General features: G+C 42.8%; 2 protein-coding genes across 2 annotated transcripts; both read left to right on the top strand.

Moving 5' to 3' along the window:
• Window positions 1-8,399: 8,399 nt before the first annotated feature.
• Window positions 8,400-9,314, top strand: LOC115078453 (olfactory receptor 1038-like; the record flags this gene model as incomplete). The annotated part of the gene is made up of 1 exon (XM_029581366.1): window positions 8,400-9,314. A coding segment is annotated over exon 1 (915 nt), but the record flags the coding sequence as incomplete, so codon positions are not given.
• A 5,046-nt stretch (window positions 9,315-14,360) lies between these two features.
• LOC115078454 (olfactory receptor 5I1-like) lies at window positions 14,361-15,302 on the top strand. The gene has a single exon (XM_029581367.1). The coding sequence runs from the start codon at window positions 14,361-14,363 to the stop codon at window positions 15,300-15,302; it is 942 nt and encodes a 313-aa protein (XP_029437227.1).
• Window positions 15,303-25,040: the final 9,738 nt, after the last annotated feature.

Here is a 25,040-nt window from a genome sequence, read left to right on the forward strand (position 1 = left end):
AAAAACTGAAAGGAGCAGCTACAAAAGTAAAAAATGTCCAAGAGGCGTGGTCATTGTTAAAAAATACCATTCTAGAAGCACAGTCCAGATGTATTCCACACATTAAGAAAGGTGGAAAGAAGGCAAAACGATTACCGGCATGGTTAAAAGGGGAGGTGAAAGAAGCTATTTTAGCCAAAAGATCTTCATTCAAAAATTGGAAGAAGGATCCAACAGAAGAAAATAGGATAAAGCATAAACGTTGGCAAGCTAAATGTAAGACATTGATAAAACAGGCTAAGAGAGAATTTGAAAAGAAGTTGGCTGTAGAGGCAAAAACTCACAGTAAAAACTTTTTAAAATATATCCGAAGCAGAAAGCCTGTGAGGGAGTCAGTTGGACCGTTAGATGATCGAAGGGTTAAAGGGGCACTTAGAGAAGATAAGGCCATCGCGGAAAGATTAAATGATTTCTTTGCTTCGGTGTTTACTGAAGAGGATGTTGGGGAGGTACCCGTAATGGAGAAGGTTTTCATGGGTAATGATTCAGATGGAATGAATCAAATCACGGTGAACTTAGAAGATGTGGTAGGCCTGATTGACAAACTGAAGAGTAGTAAATCATCCGTACCGGATGGTATACACCCCAGAGTTCTGAAGGAACTAAAAAATGAAATTTCAGACCTATTAGAAAAAATTTGTAACATCATTAAAATCATCCATTGTACCTGAAGACTGGAGGATAGCAAATGTAACCCCAATATTTAAAAAAGGCTCCAGGGGCGATCCGGGAAACTACAGACCGGTTAGCCTGACTTCAGTGCCAGGAAAAATAGTGGAAAGTGTTCTAAACATCAAAATCGCAGAACATATAGAAAGACATGGTTTAATGGAACAAAGTCAGCATGGCTTTACCCAAGGCAAGTCTTGCCTCACAAATCTGCTTCACTTTTTTGAAGGAGTTAATCAACATGTGGATAAAGGTGAACCGGTAGATATAGTATACTTGGATTTTCAGAAGGCATTTGACAAAGTTCCTCATGAGAGGCTTCTAGGAAAAGTAAAAAGTCATGGGATAGGTGGCGATGTCCTTTCGTGGATTGCAAACTGGCTAAAAGACAGGAAACAGAGAGTAGGATTAAATCAGGGGTCAGGAACCTATGGCTCGGGAGCCAGATATGGCTCTTTTGATGGCTGCATCTGGCTCGCAGACAAATCTTTAATAAAAAAGTAAAAATCTAACAAAATCCCCCACCCTCCTGACACCCCCTAAGACCTCCAAAATTAATTTACTACAACCCCCATCCTCCTGACCCCATTACCTGCTATTAAGTTCACTTAGAGAATAACCACTACCATTAGCAATGGTTACATGGAATAGACTTAGTTTTTGGGTACTTGCCAGGTTCTTGTGGCCTGGATTGGCCTCTGTTGGAAACAGGATGCTGGGCTTGATGGACCCTTGGTCTGACCCAGTATGGCATGTCCTTATGTTCTTATGTTCTTATTTTCTTACAGTTCTTTTTGTTTCACTACTTAGTGCTCCCCTGCAACAGAAGTGGTTTGGTGCCGGCCGATTGCCAGCGCACGTTTCTCCGGGACTGTGGCTAATGGCTGCTACCCCGGCCGGCCTCCATCCTGCCCCCCCCCCTGCCCCTCCCCTCCCCACCCAGACCCTGTCCCCTGGCCTGCCCTCTTTTCAGGGCCCAGCAATTGTGCGCGTAAGAGATGATACTTGTGAGTGTGGCCGATAGTCTATGTATGTTTTATTTTGAAGTTTTAGTCTTGTTTGTATTGTCTTGTGCCCCTTACATAAAATGAAGAAACAGCTGCCCCGTTCTGTTTCTTGCAATCCTCTCCCCTCCTTGAGCAGGTCCCTGGGAGCCGGGCACTGGCCTTCTCGGAGCTGCACTCAGGATCCTGCAGTGAGTAACAGAAAGGCCAGGGAGCAGAGTGTTCCCTGCACTCGAGGTCATTAGAAGATGGGATGAGGCCAGCGCTGAGAAGAAGTGTCTGCAAGTTTCTGTCAAACTCTGAGCTCTGAAGAGAGCCCTGAGGGAGGGGAGGCAATGATTTACTGCAGGAGCCGGGCACAACTTTCAAACTGACAGAAAAACTTTCTCTGTAAGAGAAGAGAGAGGGAATACCAGAGGGAACGCACATCTGCCCATCACAGATCTCTCTTACATCAGACCCTGGTCCCTGAGATTCAGATAAATAGGAAGAGATGTGGGGCTGCTCTGTAATCTGCAGCCTCTCCGCTTTATAACATCAGCCGGGATGCAGAGCCTGCCGGTCCTACAGCTGCCGTGAGTAAACCTCCCGTTCCTATCGTTATTACAGGGAGGGTCTGTGGGGTTACAGGAATGATCTATATTTGAAACACGTGGTATTAGAAACCTTGACAATTTACGACGCTGTATATGATGATGTTTCCATATATTTAGAATATGAGTTTAGGGACCCTCATACCACCCCAGTGCTCACAAGTTAGAACCAGTATCTCATGCACTTCATTTGGGTCACTTTTAATCATTGGTCCAGATCAGCTAGCATCCAAAACCTCAATGTTCAAGTTTTTGGGTTTTTTTGCATTTTTTTAACAATATATATTAAAAGGTATCAACTTCCCTTTTTGTAGCTGTCGGGGTCACTCGTCCGACGCGCGCGTTTCACAACACGGGCTGCTTCAGAGACATCAGTTTAGACTCTCCTGATCCAGCACTCCCCTTTTAATTCATTCACGGGGATACAGACAGGACTTTAAGCGGTGCGAATTCATGCAAAAAACTTGAGCGATGCTGCGGGTCGGTCAATTTTTCTAGGATATAAAAACTTATAGTTAAAGTAATTTTCTAAACACTCAAACATACAGCGCTTTCACTTCTTTAAAAAACAATATTTGATGATTTATGTACTTGCAGATGGGATAGAACTGTTTGACAAGTCTGGCTTACCGGACCCGACGCCATTTCCCCGCTTAGAAGTTTTAGCGGTGAAGCGGCTCGGGTCGGTCTGATTTTAAATAGAGTTGCCTTAGAGTCCATCTGACAGTCAAGTGATTCCTGATTTCGGCGGGCAATCACCAAAAGTGAAACCATTCAATGTCTCTATTCAGTCCACCAGGGGTGACTGATTTTAATTGGAAAATCCACTTTTGTTCACATTGTCTTAATGTCTGCACTCGCTTCCCACCTCTCCAGTGTTGATTAACTATTTCCAGGACAGTCCACTTTATGTCATCAAACTCATGTCCTAACTCTTTAAAATGTGCAACTAAAGGTTCCTCTACTCGATTGGACCAGGAGAGTCTAAACTGATGTCTCTGAAGCAGCCCGTGTTGTGAAACGCGCGCGTCGGACGAGTGACCCCGACAGCTACAAAAAGGGAAGTTGATACCTTGTAATATATATTGTTAAAAAAATGCAAAAAAACCCAAAAACTTGAACATTGAGGTTTTGGATGCTAGCTGATCTGGACCAATGATTAAAAGTGACCCAAATGAAGTGCATGAGATACTGGTTCTAACTTGTGAGCACTGGGGTGGTATGAGGGTCCCTAAACTCATATTCTAAATATATGGAAACATCATCATATACAGCGTCATAAATTGTCAAGGTTTCTAATACCACGTGTTTCAAATATAGATTGCTTTAATCGTGGGATTATATAGTAAGAGAATTTTGAATTTGGTTACAGGAATGATCCCCATTTCCCTGCTGCACTCACAAATGTGAGAAGGTTTTCAGCATAACTCAGTCGTGCCCTATCTGCAGGGGTCGTCCCTCTGCAATTTCTCTTCCCCCTTCCAGATGTTGCAGAAAATTAAATCCTTGCACAAAATTTGCAGTTATTTCAAACTTCTGTCTTCTAGCTTTCTGGCCCTATTTGTTTTTTACCCTTCTCTGGTCAGAAACTTAAATCTGCCCCTCAGCATGCCATGGACACCTCTGACAGTGCTTTACATCCCTGGGTCACTACCGCCTGCTCCTGCAGCTGGTCAGGAGGATCCGGGTCACAGCAGCACCCGAGGAAATACCCAGGAGAGCTGCTGCCAGAACCCAGGGATGAGACCTGAAAGGGAACAGCACAAGACACTGAAGGAGAGACAAGGACCCCCTGTTAGCTCAGCCAGGCAACTCGATCCTGGAGAACAGTGTAAATGTCCTGCTGAGCTGGGCACATTATTGCCGAGCAGATCTCCACTGTCTGTGGTGTCTTCTTGATGCTTTAATACTGCTTAGGATAACTTTTACTTCTGGAATATAAGATTTCTCCACAAAGGATGAGGTTCGGGAGATTACCAGATCCAACCCAAGTCCCTGGGCATTCTGGATCTGGTGTGTGGATCAAGAACCCATGTCCTGTCCTGTAACGACTCATTCTTCATCCAAATTCTGCCGACACAGGACCCAAACATTGTCGGGTCTTCAGCGTTCAGCATCTTTCCTCACTTATCCAAAGTTACTGTGGCAGCCTCCAGCTTTCCTATTACATATAAAATACAGCTTTCGGCAACCTTAATAACATTATCTGTACACTATACCAGTTTGGGGCTGTGAATCCCTCGCTCATGTGCATCAGCTTACCTGCAAAATGCGACCGAGCAGGATCACAGTAAAATATATTCAAAACCGGAAAAAGTCCCCTAAAGATCTAAAGGAGAAACACAAAAAGAAACACCATATGAGGTGATTATTTAAGAGCTCAAACTGAGTTTCTTTTTGAGGACTGACTGGCAGAGGGCTCCGTGATTCAGTGCAAACTTTTATCTGTGACTCAGCTCTGTCAATGAGCATAAGAACATAAGCCTTGCATACTGGGTCAGATCAAGGGTAAATCAAGCCGAGTATCCTATTTCCAACACTGGTCAATCCAAGTCACATTAAATAAATCTCAAGCTACTGTCGCTTGTTAATTAACTTCCCTAACCATATCCTCTGGCAATGAATTCCAGAGCTTAACTATGCGCTGAGTGAAAAAGAATTGTCTTCGATTAGTTTTAAATGAGCTCCTTTTTAATTTCATGGAGTGCCCCCTAGTCTAACCAGTTTACATTAACTCGTTCACGACCTTTCATGTTCTTAAAGACCTCTATCATATCCCCCCTCAGCCATCTCTTCTCCAAGCTGAAAAGCCCTAACCTCTTTAGTCTAAACATCAAAATCACAGAACATATAGAAAGACATGGTTTAATGGAACAAAGTCAGCATGGCTTTACCCAGGGCAAGTCTTGCCTCACAAATCTGCTTCACTTTTTTGAAGGAGTTAATAAACATGTGGATAAAGGTGAACCGGTAGATGTAGTGTACTTGGATTTTCAGAAGGCGTTTGACAAAGTTCCTCATGAGAGGCTTCTAGGAAAAGTAAAAAGTCATGGGATAGGTGGCGATGTCCTTTCGTGGATTGCAAACTGGCTAAAAGACAGGAAACAGAGAGTAGGATTAAATGGACAATTTTTTCAGTGGAAGGGAGTGGACAGTGGAGTGCCTCAGGGATCTGTTTTGGGACCCTTACTTTTCAATTTATTTATAAATGATCTGGAAAGAAATACGATGAGTGAGATAATCAAATTTGCAGATGATACAAAATTGTTCAGAGAAGTTAAATCACAAGCAGATTGTGATAAATTGCAGGAAGACCTTGTGAGACTGGAAAATTGGGCATCCAAATGGCAGATGAAATTTAATGTGGATAAGTGCAAGGTGATGCATATAGGGAAAAATAACCCATGCTATAGTTACACAATGTTGGGTTCCACATTAGGTGCTACAACATAAGAAAGAGATCTAGGTGTCATAGTGGATAACACATTGAAATCGTCGGCTCAGTGTGCTGCAGCAGTCAAAAAAGCAAACAGTGTTAGGAATTATTAGGAAGGGAATGGTTAATAAAATGGAAAATGTCATAATGCCTCTGTATCGCTCCATGGTGAGACCACACCTTGAATACTGTGTACAATTCTGGTCGCCGCATTTCAAAAAAGATATAATTGCGATGGAGAAGGTACAGAGAAGGGCGACCAAAATGATAAGGGGAATGGAACAGCTCCCCTATGAGGAAAGACTAAAGACGTTACAACTTTTCAGCTTGGAGAAGAGACGACTGAGGGGGGATATGATAGAGGTGTTTAAAATCATGAGAGGTCTAGAACGGGTAGATGTGAATTGGTTATTTACTCTTTCAGATAATAGAAAGACTAGGGGGTTCTCCATGAAGTTAGCATGTGGCACATTTAAAACTAATCGGAGAAAGTTCTTTTTTACTCAACGCACAATTAAACTCTGGAATTTGTTGCCAGAGGATGTGGTTAATGCAGTTAGTATAGCTGTGTTTAAAAAAGGATTGGATAAGTTCTTGGAGGAGAAGTCCATTACCTGCTATTAATTAAGTTGACTTAGAAAATAGCCACTGCTATTATTAGCAATGGTAACATGGAATAGACTTAGTGTTTGGGTAATTGCCAGGTTCTTATGGCCTGGTTTGGCCACTGTTGGAAACAGGATGCTGGGCTTGATGGACCCTTGGTCTGACCCAGTATGGCATGTTCTTATGTTCTTAACTACTCTGCATAAATTTGTGTCATCCACAAATTGGATAACCTCACTTTCTAGATCATTTATAAATATATTAAAAAGCACCAGTCCAAGTACAGATCCCTGAGGCACTCCACTGTTTACATTTTACCACTGTGAAAATTGTCCATTTAATCCTACTCTCTGTTTCCTGTCTTTTAGCCAGTTTGCAATCCACAAAAGGACATCGCCTCCTATTCCATGACTTTTTAGTTTTCTTAGAAGCCTCTCATGAGGAACTTTGTCAAACGCCTTCTGAAAATCCAAATACACTACATCTACCGGTTCGCCAGGCAATCATTCAAGTAAGGCAAAACTTGCACTCCCAGCCTGAGGAGGTGCACTTTGTAAAGGCACATGGGGCCGATGCTAGCCTGAACAGGAACTCTCTGCACTGGACGTGCTGATTTCCCACCACAAGTCTGAGATACTTCCTGTGGCTTGGAAACATAAGAACATAAGAACATGCCATACTGGGTCAGACCAAGGGTGCATCAAGCCCAGCATCCTGTTTCCAACAGTGGCCAATCCAGGCCATAAGAACCTGGCAAGTACCCAAAGATCTCAGTGTGAGTGTACGCATCCTTTAAATCAAGGAAGCATTCCCAGTCCCCTTTTTGAGGGGAATCAGGGTGCCCAGGGAATCCATCTTGAAATTTCTTTTTTTAGAAAGTTGCTCAAGGCCCTCAGGTCTTGGATGGGACGGAGTCCCCCTGTTCTCTTTGGAATCAGGAAGTACCGGGAGTGGAATCCCTGCCCTCTTTGCCCTGGTGAGACAGGTTCGACCACTCTGGGCATTAAGAGAGCAGAAAGCTCCCATAAGAGTTCCTCCTGGTGTAGTATTAGCCCCTAAAATGGGCATGGAGGAGAATTTGGTGGGACATACAATAGGTTCAATAGGTATCTTGGTGGATGATGGACAGAACTCACTGGTCCGAGGTTATACCGGGCCACTGATCACAAAGAACTGTGAGAGGGTGCTCCCAAATCTTGAGTAGCAAATCCTTAAAGATCTCATGTACTGGGATTGCCGTAATCTCTTTAGGAGCTTCCACAAACTGAAGGATTTCCAGCATCTTCCTCCGTCATTAACTGAATAGGGACGGCTTCTCTCATCACCCTTAGAAAACCTGTGAAGGATAGGTCCTCAGTGAAAAGAAGGCGAGAAAACGAGAACGGTGTCAGCGGGCTGAGGCACTGCTGCCATGGCAGGAACAGAGCGAAACAAAACCTGGCTGGAAGCTAAAGGGGAACCAGGGAGGGACCCACGCTGAGATGGGACACAAAAAAGACCACAAAAATTAGTGCAAAACATTTTCCAAGGCATTTTAAGAAAAAATGCCATGAGCTCAGAGAAACTGTGATACAAAAGCTCCGCAGAAAAGACTGAAGATGGACCTCTTGTGGACGCATGGTATAGGGCGTTCTGGGCATGCTCAGTCTGCCAATCAAAGTTCTAGAAACGTATCTTAAAGTTTTCTGTGCCGGGCTCCGTCTGATGATGTCACCTATGTGTGAGGACTACCATCCTGCTTCTCCCAGGAGAATTACCTAACCTTCCCAGCTGCAATTTTATTATTATTTTTTATTTTTTTTAAATAAAGGCGCACACACACATATAGGTGAAGACTAGGCCTGCATGATTATCTTTTGAGATTAGAACCCAAGGAATTTGTTTCAGTTGCTGTCAAAGTTACTGCCTTAGATGCCTCCAGAGATCTAGTTAGGACCATGAGGTACCTGTGTTGATTGTCATGGATGTGATAATTAACAGGAAAAAGTCACTGGTATTTTTCTTTCACTTTTTCTGTTTCTTCCAGGCCATAAGGGTAAGAGGTTTGAATCAATGGGAGAGAGGAATGACACCTCAGTGATTGAATTCATTCTCCTGGGATTCTCCGACCACCCTCAGTTGCAGGGTCTCATCAGCGGGATAGTTCTTCAGATCTACCTGATCTCAGTGCTGGGGAACCTCGTGTTTCTGATGCTGATGTGCGCTGATCCTCGCCTCCACAAGCCCATGTACTTCTTCCTCAGCCACCTGTCTATGTTGGACATCTGCTGCACTTCTATCACACTCCCAAAAATGCTGGCCTGCTTCTTCACAGGGAATCAATCCATTTCTTTCCATGCATGTATGATCCAACAATATCTATCTCTGTCTCTTACAGGTACAGAACTTTTCCTTCTCAGCACCATGGCCTACGACCGTTACATGGCAATCTGCAAACCCTTGCACTATTCTCTTATCATGAATAAGAACATCTGTGTCCTGCTGGCTGCCAGTTCCTGGATCTTTGGCTTTCTGGATGCCCTTCTTCTAGCAGACATGGTATCTCAGTTATCCTACTGCAGATCTAATGAGATCAACCATTTCTTCTGTGAACCTTCTGCACTGATGAAACTTTCCTGTAGTGATACTCGTAGACTGGAGACTTTGATATTTATTGAAGGAACCTTTGTAGGATTTATTCCCTTTCTTATAACCCTGACCTCCTACATCTTCATCATCTCCACCATCCTGCGGATCCGTTCCACAGAGGGAAGACGCAAGGCCTTCTCCACCTGCTCCTCCCACCTCACCTCTGTTGCTTTATTCTATGGGACAATTCTCTCTATATACATGAGACCAACCTCTATGTACTCACCAGCCCAAGACAAGCTCTTCTCTTTATTGTACACGGCTCTGATACCAACGTTAAACCCCATCATTTATAGCCTGAAGAACCGAGAAATACAAAATGCATTAAAAAGAATCAAAAGCAAAACAATAAATCTGTTAAATTAAAGCAAAAATAAAACTGCAAAGTAACCCAATCAATATATCACTGAATATAAACCTGCTAGTTTTGTGGCTCTGACTCTCCCTCTCTTTGTTTCATCCTAATTGTCAATTAATAATAAGTATTTTGCATTTCTAGACCAATTTTTCAATTTAAGCTTAAGGTGGTTTTTAACATTTTTTTAAGCCCAAGTTCATGCCTGGAAGAACTTATTATCCCTAAAAGGTTACCTGAGGCAACATGAGATAAAGTGCTTCGCCCAGAATCATAAGGAGTTTTTAATAGGAAGGGTGTAAGAAATGGAATTTGGATGTTGCTATCACGTTAATAATGATAAAAATAAAATGCTTTGTGTGGCCTATAACCCTATAATCAGGATGGTGCTATAGATAGGGTGGGAAGAACTGACTGCTAGAATTGTACTCAAAGCTTTGCTAAACATAGTAGATAGAGCTAACGTGAATATAAAAAATTGTAACTTTTAGGTAGAAGCTTTAAGAGAAAGCATAACCTTGCTGTTAGAAATCATGCAGTTTGTCTATGGCGCAGTTACTATAAAAAGAGGAAGTTAGAAGCTGTGAAAAACTGCTGGAAACCGGCTAACTAGGAAGCTTTATTATAACAGAAAGATAATAGTATTAAAACATATTCTCCAGAAATCCCCTCTTATAGAAACGCAATTATCTGAGTAAAAATCCCCTCGTCATTAAGACCATGAGCAGGCCTAAGTGATGAACTAAAGGGCACAATTGCCTGCGCAGCTTCTGTGAAGTCAAATCTTTCTGCAGAAACCGTTGGCTGTAATATTAAGAGATGTTGAAAGCAGCCCCCATGCCCCCCTTTTCTCTTGTTCCAGACTAGAATTAGGGAAGTACAAGAAAAGCAACAACCACAAGTCTCCTCCAACCCCCCTTCTCCTAACCTCCCCCCCCCCCCCCCCCCCCCCCAATATGTACCAAGGCAGAGAAACAAGTTAACCTCAAGGCTTAAAAAGAGGAAGTAAATTGGATCTATAAACCCCTGTATTTTCATAGCAAGCTTATGCCTCATTACTGACACCTGCTGGTGATGGCTTTGTGTGCATCCATTTGCAAACGCTAAATAAAAATACTCCTTTCGCTGAATATATCATTCGTTGACTGTTTTATCTTTCCCGAAAGGGAACAGTGTGTTGTTTTACTTCCCCTGCTTTCCCTGGGTCATCACTTGCTGCTGTAATCACCGGGTGACTCCGCTTAGGCTGAGGCTGGCGGCATCGGGTCGTACAGAAGTTAATGATGTCAGAGGAGGGGGTGACCTGTGGCCATTAGCAGGCCCAGAAGTGACCCGGGACTGCTCCCGTCCCTGGTGGACCCATAATGGAATAAGGGCTGAGGAGGGGGTAGGTCCGGGGATCCTGGGGGCTCTTTGCTTAAATGGGTTTGGGGGTCAAAGGAAGGAGATGGGACCTGGAGGTTTTTCTTTATTTGAATTTGGCCCTGGCAATGGTTCCATTTTGAAAATTAAAAAAATGAAATAGGAAAAACCCTCACCCTTCCAGCCCTTTGGCACAGAATAATAACACAGGCAGGCAGTGACAGGAAGAAATAACTGAACGGCAGCAAAAGGCACTTCCAAAGCCGCGCACATCCACCAGCCACCCCCCCCCCCCCTCCCCCCCCAGTCTCCTTCTCTCTCTCATTATGGGACCAGATGTGCATCAGACATTTCACAGACTACAAGGAATCTGGCGTGAGCTGTGCTGCGACTTTCCCTGCCTCCCATTTCACGTGGGCCAGCTGAGCTGTGGTTTCAGCCAGAGGCCTGGATGCCAGCTGTAACCTTCTGTAAAACTCTCCTGATGCCCAGCTCTGAAGCAGAGCCCTGAGGTGAGCACTGAGCACCACCCTCAAGAGCCAGGCACAGAAAACCATTTCCTGTAAGAGAGAAAGAGACAATAGTGAGGGAAGTCTCCAAGGGAAGAGATCTTCCAATGCTCCGGAGGCTCTCTGCTTTATAAAACTCCCTCCTGCCTCTTCCCTCTCCCTGCCTGCGAGGATGCGGAGGCTGCTGGTCCTGCGCCTGCCGTAAGTTCATCACCGCGTCTCTCCGGGGTCACTAATGCTCACCTCTGCGCTCAGTCAGGATAAAGTCATCTGGATAAAGTTATCTGGTTGAGTATATTCAGGTGGAAACTTGTCTCACTGAATATCTGCCGGGTTCTTGAGACCTGGAAACAGGGTTTGATGGACCCTAGGTCTGAAAGCAATCACAAAAAAATATTATACTCAAAATTTTAAAAAGAACTTAAGAGTGTATATGGGAGAACACGTCATACAGCCCACAAGAATAGTAAGTTTTAAGCCTAATGAATTAGATGACAATATATAGAACAGGTTCATACCGATAATGAAGTTGGTCCCACATGACAGCAGGAATTAAAGAGACGTTACTGAGAGCAGACCTTTGAAATTTGTGCTCAAGCTTTCACTCTGTTCTTGCATTAAAAGAGGACCACATCATATGTGCAATATTGATCTATTGGTCTTACTGATTTCCTGCATGTTTGAAGAAAACATTGAATATTTTCTGCTGAGCGTCTAGTTTAGTTTATTTACTTATTACTTGATTAATCACAAATCTTACCATGCTAAACCAAAGTAATGTACAATAAATGTATATCAACTAAGATAGCTAAAGAAAAAACAACATATGAATATTATATATTAAAGCAAACATAAAACAGTAAAACATTATATCTTAAAACAACAAAAGACAGCATTAAAAGAGCAAATGAGATCAATTAATAATATGAAAAATAAGAAAAGAAATAAAAACATAGAAAAACAGTAGTAAAACCAATAATAAACATGGGATGTAAGAACCATGGGAAAGCAAGAATGGATCGATAACGTAATCTGCTTGGAAAGCTTGCATGAAACAAGAGAGTCTTCAGAGTTTTCCTAAATTTGAAATATATTTACTCCAAGCATAAAGCCAATGGGAAAGAGTTCAGAGGCTTGAGGCTAAATATGAGAAGCAAATTTCTCTGGTTCTTTCTAACCTGATCTCCCCCAGGGAGGGTAGAACCAGTGGCCTTTTGTTGGGGTGATGGACGTTACTTTTCATCGCCTTTCAGAATTTTGTGTTGAGGAGCATGGGCGATGTAATTTGTTGAACTTTAAATTATGACAAATGTACCTGCTTTCATATCACTGATAGGAAGTCCACACTAAGAAGTGCCCTTTCATCCTTCATTTCTCCACATAACAACTAGTTAGAAGTTGGGATCGCATTAAAATATTTTTTGCTTTTCAGAGTTTTTTTGTGACGTCATGATTGCAGTTTTAATACCCACTGTAGTGCTGGACTAACATCACTATTTTTAGTGAATTTTCCAAATCTTATGTGTGTAAAATATGACACATTCGTGTGTAAGTAGCTTCTACTTACATATTCCATATTTAATAAAAGTTGAAAATCTGCATCTGTCTCCCCTTGTGCATGCACATATATGCGTGTAAAAGCAGAGGGTCTAGGGGTGTTCTTACTTGCATAATTTGTTATTTAAAAAGACAAACGCCTACATTTTCTAACTTATGTATTTTATACATCTGCTAATTATCTGGCGTAAGTGATAATAAATGTTTTTATTCTGTAGTACTGAGGGTGGGAGGTCTGGGTGAACTGGAGAGACTTCAGGCTGAAGAACCACCTCACCTCTGTTCTTGATGAACTGGAGAAGGGCCGGGTGAACTAAATGGTAAACTGGTTAATATCCTCAACGTACACGTTTTAAAATTGGCCACGTATAAATTGGTACTTAGCGAGTAAGATCTGGTTTACTTTCATGCATAAAATATACGCAATGTGTATTTCAAAAAGGTGAGTGAAGTGCATGTGTTCAATCCATTGAAATACGTGGTTTCAGTGCTTTGCATTTATTCACGCAGAAGCCTATGTACGCGTGCATGTTGTGTAGAAGAATAATGCACATTTTATACAGCACAAAAATAAAATATGCGCGCATTATGAAATACTATAGCAGATTTGTGTGTGGCTACGTTCACTCGTTTATGCTGCTGCACACATGTGTTTAAAAGTTATTCTCTATGTGCATGAACGTGTCATTTTCACTCTGTTTCTATGCATTATTGTTTAATTGGTTAAGTTTAAAACATTATTCTTGTGAGTTGTGTGAAGTTTTTTTCACGTCACACCAGTTAGGTTTTTTTTTTAATTTTGAGTATAATATTTTTTGTGGTTGCTTCCCACTATTTTCTAGGTCTGACTCAGTAAGGCAGCTCTTATGTTCCTTACTGGCTACATTTAGCCTGATGACTTATCTCTCGCTGGCTTATTGAATATGGTCATTGGTCAGAGTCATTGGTAAACTTATGTGAGTTTGGGGCTATCCCCTGCAACTTGCATCATGGGCATCTATAAACCTGAAAAATGCAGCAAAGGCCAATAAGAGGAAGAAGTAAAATGTCCCATTAAAGATCTAAAAATAAGAGACACAGGAGACCTCATAAGGCCAACTATTTAAAAGATCAGCCGGGTTTCATTTGATTGGCAGAGAGAGCTGTGGTTGGGTGAGTCCCTTTGCCCGGCTCCCTCACTCTGGGGGAGTCCATGTATATTCTTGAGCATCAGAGTCTACTCCCCAGCAACGTCACTGCCTTAATGATTCATGGTTTCTTGTCAAGACCAAGCATGTTTGCCTATGTTTGAGATAAAAACCCCAAGGAGTGTGCTTCAGTTTATGACATGATGACAGCCTTAGATGCCTCCAGGAACAGGAGACATCATTAGGGACCATTTGGTGATTGTGTGGGTTCATTCATGGATGGATATTATAAAAGTCTCACCAGAAGGAAGCTCCTATTTAAACTGATATAGTTTTTAATTTTAAGGTTTACATTTTATATATGTGCCACTTTACCTCTTGTATATTATAAAAAAAACAGGAAGAAATAGCATGTATGAGTGATTCACTTTCCTCTGGGTTTCTTGTAGGCCACAAGATCAAGGGCACTGGACCAATGGGAGAGAGGAATCAGACGTCAGTGAGAGAATTCATTCTCCTGGGATTTTCTGAGCACCCTCTGCTGCAGGGTCTCATCTGTGGGACGGTTCTTCTGATCTACCTCATCTCCATGCTGGGGAATTTTGTGTTTCTGACGTTGATGTGCGCTGACCCTCACCTCCACAAGCCCATGTACTTCTTCCTCAGCAACCTGTCCATCCTGGACATCTGCTGCCCCTCTGCCACCCTCCCAAAAATGCTGGGAAACTTCTTAACAAAGAACAAAGCCATTTCTTTCCGAGCATGTATGTCCCAACTCTACTTCTTTGAGTCTTTCACAAGTACTGAACTTTTCCTTCTCAGCGCCATGGCGTATGACCGTTGCGTGGCAATCTGCAACCCGTTGCGCTACTCGCTCATCATGAACAGGAGTATCTGTGTGCTGCTGGCTGCCGTTTCCTGGATCATTGGCTTTGTGAATGCGCTGCCCCTAATAGATCTGGTATCTCAGTTTTATTACTGTGAGTCTAACGAGGTTAATCATTTCTTCTGTGATATTGCGGCACTGATGAAACTTTCATGCAGTGACGTTTGGAGACTTGAAACCTTGATATTTGCTGAAGGAACCATTACAGGATTCATCCCCTTCCTGCTAACCCTCATCTCCTACATCTTCATCATCTCCTCCATCCTGAGGATCCGTGGCACTGAGGGGAGACACAAGGCCTTCTCCACCTGCACCTCCCACCTCACCTCTGTCTCTTTATTCTACGGTACCCTCCTCTGTATATACATGAGGCCAGCATCCATGTATTCACCAGCCCAGGACAAGCTCTTCTCCTTGCTCTATACGGCTCTGATTCCAACATTAAACCCCATCATTTATAGCCTCAGGAACCGAGAAATAAAAAATTCATTCAGAAGAATCATGGGTCAAACAAGAATGCTGGTAAATTGAATAGATATCTCTGTTAGGGGGGAAATCTTCATAGCAATTTCACTGGGCAACAGATTGTACCTTTCTTAGATGTGGCTAAAAGATAATTGAGCGTCAGTAATGCATGCACTTTAGCTGTGCTAAAAAAGGTCTTTCCTTTTAAAATGTGTAGATCAGGGGTGTAAAAGTGCACCTCAACTTGTCATTTTCAAAATTATGCCTGCTATTTTGACCTCCTCTCATCGATTCAGAGAACATGTGCTCTTTACTTGTGTGCTTGCTAATTTTCTCTTTGAAGATTGCAAATTAAATACGCTCACTAAAAGCACCAGCACAGTATGAAGTTTGCTGGATATTTGAATGTTTGTCTCATCCTTAATTTATTCTTACAACCTCAGCACAAAGTGCTTGTCTTATTACAGCATTATCTGCCTCTCTACTCCTGTAGCTTTCTTTATATTCTCGCTGGCCGTTTCACCCACTGAACCCTTTGTTATCTTCCAGCTTAGATGACATCTTACAATTTACCTCCTGTCTGTCGTCATGCCTGAATACATGCTATAAGCTCACATTAAGTGTCTTTGATTTGATTAATTGCAATCTGGATTGTAAATTTCATTGTAAACTGCCTTGAGACTAATGAGGGAAATATTTAGAAATAAGTAAATAGCTCCCTTTCCATGCTTTCTTCTAGAGCGAGCAGGTGTTTAGCTCGCTCATCTCCCGAGGTGCAGTCCATGCATCATTCTGTTGGCCCTACCTTGAATTGTCTCCACCTTGACAATGCCCTGTTGTAGACGTGGTCTCCAGAACTGAGCACAGTACTCAAAGTGGGATCTCATAAGAGGCCTGTGAGAGTGGCATTACTTCCCTCTCTCTTACTACTGGCGTCTCTGATTCAATCGAATATATCATTAACTTTTCCCACTGCTTTGTCACACTGACTGGTGACCCTGAGATTATCAGACAGGATGACCCCCAAGTCTCTTTCCTGTTTTGTGTCTGCAAGTTCTTCACCTCCAAAATGATATTTGGCCTTTGGAATTTCTCCATCTTTAATGTCTGATTTGCATTGCTTATGATTAAAGTATAATTTCCAATACCTTGACCTTGTTTTCTGCATTTGAAGGTCATCTTTCTTCTTATCTCTATCCCCAGCCCTCTGTTGCAAGTTTGCATATCATCTACAAACAAGCACTACTTTTTCTTCCTTTCTTTCCTCAATGTCACTTATAAAGCGCTGATCCTTGTGGCTACCTGCTGGCAATGTTTCTTCTAAGGTGAACATCTGCGCAGAGTTCTTCATGCGACCATGCATGACCTGGACCAGGGAGAATGGAAGAAGGGCAAGTCCGCTCCTTCTTGTATGCTGGCCCTGCAAACATATTCAGAGCTCGTGGGGCTGGAATTGCCTCTGGACTGATCTCGCTATGCCCAAGATCAGAATAGAGGAAGGGCCAGCACAAGAGGAGAAGCACTCTCATCCTCCCCATGGGCAGGCCTGGCACAGAGAAAGAAGATCCAGCAGGGCCACTAGCAGAGTTCATCCCACCAGCGGTCAAAGCAATGCAAAGATGAGAGAAGCCCTGGCAAACCATCGGCAGATCTCATTCCACCAGTTGCAAGAGAGGCCTCAGCATGAGAGAGAAACCACATGTGTGTGAGAGAGAGAGAAAGAGAGAGCATGTGTGAGTTTGTGGGTGAGAGAGCATGTGGGTGTGGGAGTATGGGAGTGTGAGAAAAAGCATGAGTGTCTGTGTATGTGAGAGAGAAAGAGAGAGCATGTGTGAGTTTGTGTGTGAGAGAGCATGTGGGTGTGGGAGTATGGGAGTGTGAGAAAAAGCACGAGTGTCTGTGTATGTGAGAGAGAGGAAGAGAACAGAAAGTATGTGGGGCCCCTCCCATGCCAATCTCACAGTAACTGGAAATCAAAAGCTTCCAGGTTTGCAGAATGGAACATTTTTAAATCCTAATTAGTTTTCATTATTGCGTGTTATTTGATGTGTCTGCTATTTTGAAATGTTTTATTTTAAAATTTTATATCAGTTTTTAATTATTGGATGTTATTTTATTTGTCAGCTGTTTTTAAATATTTAGATTTCCAGTTTCCCAGTTTTGCAAAACCGTTCACTTTGTGTTTTGTGCATAATTTTGTTCCATCTGTAAATTTGATCACCTCACTCATCCCTCCCTTGTCCAATCATTCATGAATTTTTTAAACATCATGGTCCCAGTAGAGATCCCTGGAGCATTCGTTTTCTTACCTCTGCCCTTTAATCCTGCTCTACTTCCTGTCCCTGTGTCAGTTACCAGTGCACAACAGGACACTGCCTCCTATCTCATGCCTTTTTAATTTATGAGGAGTGTCTTCATGTGGGACTTTGTCAAATGTCTGCTGAAAGTGCGGATGCACCATGTGAACTGGTGCACCCTTATCCACATACTTATTTGTATCTTCATGAAGGGTGTGCTTTTGTGACAATTATTATTTTGCATGTAACACAAGGGATAAGGTCCCAGGTCCAGTTCTAAAGGCTGAAGATAAACTCATGCTAACTTCTGTGAACCAAGATGGACTCCCACGAAGTTGCTGATAATAGTGAAAAAGCCAAGATCGACCTATTTCCTGAAGCTGCTGAGAAGGATCTATAGCTACTCTGTGTGTATGTGTGAGTGGGTGCGCACATTGCAAGGGCGCTCTCCTGTTTCCTCCTGTTTTATCAAAACATTGAGCGACACATCACTTTGTGAAGCCAAAACACATCCCGTGTAGAAAGTCACAGTGAGTCTGTCCAGAGCGCACGCAGCTTGGCCCATGATTGACACGGATGGCAGCCGCCATGACTGTTAGAGACAGGAAACAAGAGAAAGGAACTTCAGAGGAGTCACCGTCATTACCACCATGAAGCAAGCATGGGTGCAGGCTGGTGACCTCTCCTCCCCTTCCATCTGATCTACACTGAGCAGTTTGGCCAATGCCAGTAATCCTAATGCGCTGCTTGCAAGAATAATAAGTAGCAGACCCTTACATGGCTATTCCTTGCCATCCCCAGTAAATGCAAAATATCTACATTCCTGTATAATCATCATATGCTATAATCTGATTAATGCTGGAATTAATTTATGGTATTTGCAGTCTGTATGATAAAATATTTGTTGCTCTGGCTGACTTCCTGGTCTCCAAAAATTATTTGGTTTCCTTTGCAAGTTTGATTGCATATTTTGTCATTGTTACCACCTTTACACTCAATTCCTCACAGAAAGCTGATAACACTGGTACAGTGCTGGACTCCACTATCTCCACTGCGCTGCCTTCACAGACCCTTCCCATCTTCAACTTTCCATCCTAAATCAAAGAGCTAGGCCCCCTCTGTGTCTCATTACCCATTGGCAAGGTTAGCACAGGATAACAGCTCAGTGCTTCTCTCTCCCCAACACTGCTTGACAGCATTAGAAGACGGGAGGGACAGTCAGATGTTAATGATGCCGGATGTGAGAAGTGACTGCAAGTTTCTGTAAAACTCTGCAGCACTGAGCTCAGCTCTGAGAGAGCCCCAGGGGAGGGCAGCAATGATTTACACAGAGCGGCTCCTGCAGGACCCAGGCACAACTTTTACACCAACAAAGTAACTTTTCCTGTAAGAGAAGAGAGAGGGAATACCAGGGGGGACCCTCCTGCTAATCAGCGATCCCCGTAACATCAGACACTCAGCCCAAGGAGTTACACCAGTCTGCAGGCCCTTTGCTTTATAAAATCCCTAGTCCTGCCCAAGTTACCAAGGATGCAGAGACCACTAGTCCTAAGGCTGCCGTAAGTAAATCTGCAGTTACCTCATTATTATGGGGAGGGTCTGTGGGGTGAGGGCCGGGGTTAGAGGAATGGTCCCTCTTCCCCTCTCAGCACAGGTTGAGTCTCTGCAGGACGCCTGCACAGCTCTGCTACTCGGTTTTATCTGGACCAGGCTTGTACTGCTTTCTGCATAACATAGCCACGCTCCTTCTACAGGGGGTGGCTTGGCATCATGCTCTGTGTGCAATTGCTTTTCACCCTTCCAGCTGCAGAAAATTAAATCCTTGGGCCAAAACTGCAGCAAATCGTTTTCTGATAGGGGCCAGCAGAAAGAGCAGCAGCAGCAGCAACTGAAGGACAGACTTTGGCTGGAAACTTAAATCTGCCATTCATTCAGCTGCACGCCACAGAGAGCCCTGACTTTCAGGAACATCACTGGGCATTATTTGCACCTGCTCTTGGTCAGGAAGATCCCCATTACATGGTGGGAAAGGCTGTATATATTTATTTATTTTATTTATTTAGGTTTCTTCTATCCCGGCATTCATGAGCAGATCACATCAAGCCGGTTTACATTAGAACAGGGGGTGCATAGAACGATAAAACTATAAACTGGTGCATCAGGGTTGCAGTTACAATGAAACAAGGTAATAGAACCGGGAGAAGGAGAAAAGAGCAGTAAAGGGTTTAACATAAGTTAATAATTATTTACAGTGCCAGGTGGCTACATTATTTTGGAGGAAATGGAGGTGGTTAAGTGTTAAGATTATATATATATATATATATTCATCCTCCTGGCAGACTTTACTAAACATTTTCAAAGTGAATGTACGTGCACAGATTAACTTGTGCACAGTGATGCCTTCACTTCAGCTGGTGTCACTTATGCAGGTTAATTCATATGCAGATTTTTAACAACAAACAAAGCATGAATTCCAACTTCACCCCAACTCTGGCCCCGGAACTCCTCTCCCTCCCCACGTTTATGCTGATAACCAGGTTAGGCGCATACGTTTAATCACAGCGAGCCCCGGGCTATGTTAGTTCGGCCGTTTATTTATTTATTTTAAATCTTTTCTATGCCGTCGTTAAGGTGGGAACCGTCACAACGGTTTACAGTAAGGCACATAAAAGTAATGCTATTAAAATCTTTCAGTTTACATAGGTGCCATAGGGTTCGGTAACATAGTTTTTATTAATCAAAGTTAATTGTAAATGTGAAAAACATCATGTCCAGCTCAATTCTATAGCAGTTTTGAGTACAAGACTCAATTAATGTAACTTATCCATTAAAAACTACACCCTTAGTGATTCCTGTTTGTGTGGGTGTTTTGTATCTTGCACTTCCCAGCAAGTCCCTGAATTCTATTCTTCCTTCTCTTTTTGAAAGGCTTGTTCAAATAGCCAAGTTTTAGATTTTTTCTAAATGTTTTGTTTTCTCGTTGTAGTCTTAATTCTAAGGGCATGGAGTTCCATAGTATGGGTCCCGCTAAGGTTAGCACTCTCTCTCTTACCTGGGTCAGTCTTGCTGTTTTGACTGATGGAATAGTTAGAAGTGCTTTGTTGGCTGATCTTAGGTTTCTGTTGGGGATGTGTACGTGAAGGGCAGTGTTAAGCCAGTCTGCGTTTTCGTTGTGTATTAATTTGTGTATGGTGCATAGTGTTTTGTACTGTATTCTTTGTTCAATGGGAAGCCAGTGCAACTCAGCCAGTGTTTCAGTGATGTGGTCTCTTTTACTTTTCCCAGTTAAGATTCTTGCAGCTGTGTTTTGCAGGATTTGTAGTGGTCTTAGGGAGGTGTATGGTAGGCCTAGTAGAAGGGCATTACAATAATCAGTGCTTGCGAATATCAATGCCTGTAGTACTGATCGAAAGTTGGCTGTTGTTAGAAGTGGTTTAAGTCTTCTGAGGACCATGAGTTTGGCATATCCTTCCTTTACTTTTAGGGATATATGCTGTTTGAAGCTTAGTTCTGTGTCAATTATTACTCCTAGATTCCGTACTTTCTCTGTCAGTATTATATTTTTGTTGTTATTGAGTGTGATTGGGCTCTGTGAGATCTCCATATTTTTTTTTCGTTATAAGTGTAGGAATTCTGTCTTCTCTATGTTAATCACTAGCTCCATTTGGTTTAATAGCTGCTTGATAATATCTAGATACATGTTCGCTATGTTTAATGTCTTCTCAATTGTATCATCAATGGGTAATATTAATTGAATATCATCCGCGTAAATATAGTGTGTGATTCCCAACCCAGCTAAAAGGTGGCATAATGGTAGCAGGTAGGGATGCTGCTAGTCCCCTATTAGTTAGGACTGTACCATTTGATATGGGGAGAAGCTCTTAAGGATAGAAGGGCTGAGGCTAGCAATGCAGCTGTCTTGCTGTTTATACTGCTCGAAGTTCCCAGTACTCCTCACAATGTACTCCCGGTTCTGATTATCATGTTTACCATTTCCGATATTCCCCATATTCCCCTCTCGTTATGCTTGTTCAATTATAATACTATTCTTGTACAATTTTGTTAAATTATGTTCATATTGTTTGCTGTAATTTCCAACTGTTTGTTCGCTGTAAACCGAAGCGATATGTACTTGTACATGATCTTCGGTATAAAAAAGTATTCAAATAAATAAATACTGAGAGGTCACCATTTTACCCTCGTGGATCCCTTTTGCTTTTCAAGAGGCTGCAGGTCCTGGTGCTGAGCCCTGACTTAACTGAAACCTCCATGGAGTTCTTTATTTTGGGTGGCAGTTTCTTTCCATCCCCTCAGTCCACTCTTTGATTAAGCTTTTGAGTTTTGGTGCCAAATCCTTTTACTTAATTTTGAGCTTCAGATCAATGGGAGAGGTTCCCTTCCTGCAAGAGAAATCTGAGAGAATGGAGATCCAAGGAGAGGATGACGTCCAGCCATCCAGTGTGAAGGGAGGGAGGGAGAAGGGGATGAAAGGGAGCACCTCAGTGTCCCATGCACATCTGCAGAAGAATGGGGGGAGGAGAACAGTAAGAGGGATCACCCTTCATACTACAGGAAGAGGTAGGAGATAAAAGGCTAAATTCTGGTAATTCAAACTACCAGTGGGAGGGAAGAGATCAAATAATCAAACACATTTGAATGTTTAAGAAAGACTGAAAGAAGTACTTGCAGCAACTTAAAAACGAGGTACCCAGTGTACAGACTTTAACTCATCGTTTGCACACTATCAGTCAAAGAGAAATATTGGAAACCAACAACTAATTCTCCCTGTGAATTATTGAGTATTCACTGCATTATTCTTTGAGTTATGATATTCAATGCTGGGTGCAAGAGAAATGAAACTTTCTCCCCACACAGGAAACCCTGGAGAATACATCGTATGGTATAGTAACATGTCCACCTAAAATAAAATGGGGAAATGCCATCCCAGGGTGACACATATATTGTAACTCTGAGTTTTGTGCATGTAAACAGCTTTGAAAATTCAGCTTTATGGAAAATTGGATAGAGGGTACCCCCTGTTAGCTGAGCTAGGAATGTCTGTCCTTCAGCTCAGCAGGGGGCAACATTTTAATTTTTCTGCTGACCTAGGTGCACTTTCATTGAGCAAACATCCAGTGACTGTGAGGTTCTGGAGACAAATGGATCCTTTACAGCTCAGGACTACATTTATACAAAGAGGTGGAGGCAGGCGACAGCACCAGATCACCGACTCTCTGTGTGTGTAACTTCAGGAGAGTCACTTTATCTCCCTGTGCCTCAGTTCTAATCCCCGGCTCTGTCACTGACTCTCTGTGTGACCTCAGGGGAGTCACTTTATCTCCCTGTGCCTCAGTTCTAATCCCCGACTCTGTCACTGACTCTCTGTGTGAGAGACCCTAGGGGAGTCACTTTATCTCTCTTCACTTAGTCTCGCATTCCAGCCTGCTTTTATTAAGCAATTTCCTTACATCTCCAGTGATATTTCTTCCCTCATGTTTAATAAAGATAAAGCTGTCATACCATATGCCTATGTCCACTACATAAAGAGTTTAACAGCTGAGGACCTGTGGTGTTAGACGTGGCAGATGAAATCATCACTACCTAATCTCAGAGCGCCCACGTGGCTTCCATCTTTCACAGCAACTGTGGGGTTTCCTAAATAATTTCAGGACTGGCCAAGGTCTCTGGGCAGGCATTTGCCATCACAGCATTCTTGTGGCTCATTCAGGGGTGAATTTTCAAAATGCTACATGTGTATAAGCACATGAGTGGGCTCTGCTTGTATATTCACCATCCACGTGCACATATATACACATAAAAAAGGGGAGGTCTAGGACCATTCTGGGATGGAGCCAACACACACATGTAAATTATGGCTGTTCAGCTTGGAGAAGAGACGGCTGAGGGAGGATATGATAGAGGTGTTTAAGATCATGAGAAGTCTTGAATGAGTAGATGTGACTCGGTTATTTACTTTTTCAGAAAATATACGACTAGGAGATACTTCATGAAGTTAGTAAGTAGCACATTCAAAATAAATGGGAGAAAATTCCTTTTCATGCAACGCACAATTAAGCTCTGGAATTCTTTACCGGAGGATATGGTAAAGGAAGTTAGTGTAGCTGGGTTTAAAAAAAGGTTTGGACAAATTTCTGGAGAAGTCTATTAACTATTACTGTTTGGGATCCTGCCAGGTATTTGTGACCTGGATTGGCCACTGTTGGAAACAGGATACTGGGCTTGAGGGACCCTTGGTCTGATCCAGTATGGCAAATCTTATGTTCTTATGTTATGCTCTTATATTGAGTATATTTGCCAACTTACTTAAATATTTTAATTCCCGCTAATTATCTGGTGTAGGTGGGTAGAAGGTCTGGGTGAACTGGGGGAGTTCAGACAGAATAACCAGGAAAGTCTCGATGACCTGGAGAAGGACTGGGTGAACTGGTGAACTAATTGTTAAACTAGCTAATTTAATTTATGTATACGTGTTTTAAAATTGGCCATGTTATGTGTTAAAGATAGAAACTGCCGCTCCGTGCAGGTTACCCCCATGCTTTCTGTTAAAGATAAAAACTGCCACACCATGCAAATTTCCCCATGTGGAAATGTTATACCGTTCCTTTCTTTATGGATATAACTCTCAGTTATAACCCCCTACTCCGTCAGGGTGCATGTGACTTTAGGGTAAGTTACATTATTGCCTTGCATCTCAGTTACAATCCCCGGCTGCGCCAGTATCTGCTTGACTGAGGACTCCTGCCTTCAGATCAAGGCTAAGCATGCATGGCCATCGTTTGAGATTAGAAGCAAAGGACTTTATGGAGGCCTCTGGGAACAGGAGACACCTTTAGGGGCATTCACTGATTGTGCCGGTGATAATAATATCGGTAGGCAATAGCATGTATGTGGGTTTCATCAGGTTTCGCTGCTTTTTCTAGGTCACAAGATCATTGAATGAATGGGAGAGAGGAATCAGACGTCAGTGACAGAATTCATTCTCCTGGGATTCTCCGAGCACCCTCTGCTGCAGGGTCTCATCTGTGGGATGGTTCTCCTGATCTACCTCATCTCTGTGCTGGGGAACTTTGTGTTTCTGATGCTGATGTGCGCTGACCCTCACCTCCACAAGCCCATGTACTTCTTCCTCAGCCACCTGTCCATCCTGGACATCTGCTGCACCTCTGTCACCCTCCCGAAAATGCTGGACAACTTCTTAACACACAGCAAGTCAGTTTTCTTCCGTGCATGCATGACCCAACTCTACTTCTTTCTGTCTTTCACAGGCACTGAACTTTTCCTCCTTAGCACCATGGCGTACGACCGTTACGTGGCAATCTGCAACCCCTTGCGTTACTCCCTCATCCTGAATAAGAGCATCTGTGGGCTTTTGGCTGTCAGTTCCTGGGCTAGTGGCTTTCTGATCATGCTTCCCGTAGCTGTCAGGATATCTCAGCTGTCTTACTGTGATTCTAATGAGATCGACCATTTCTTCTGCGACCCCATA

Source organism: Rhinatrema bivittatum, chromosome 16 (assembly GCF_901001135.1).
Source record: "Rhinatrema bivittatum chromosome 16, aRhiBiv1.1, whole genome shotgun sequence".
Lineage (NCBI taxonomy): Eukaryota > Metazoa > Chordata > Amphibia > Gymnophiona > Rhinatrematidae > Rhinatrema > Rhinatrema bivittatum.

Coding starts and splice junctions, on each gene's coding strand:
- LOC115078454 (XM_029581367.1), top strand. CDS start 14,361: ATGGGAGAGAGGAATCAGACGTCAGTGAGAGAATTCATTCTCCTGGGA.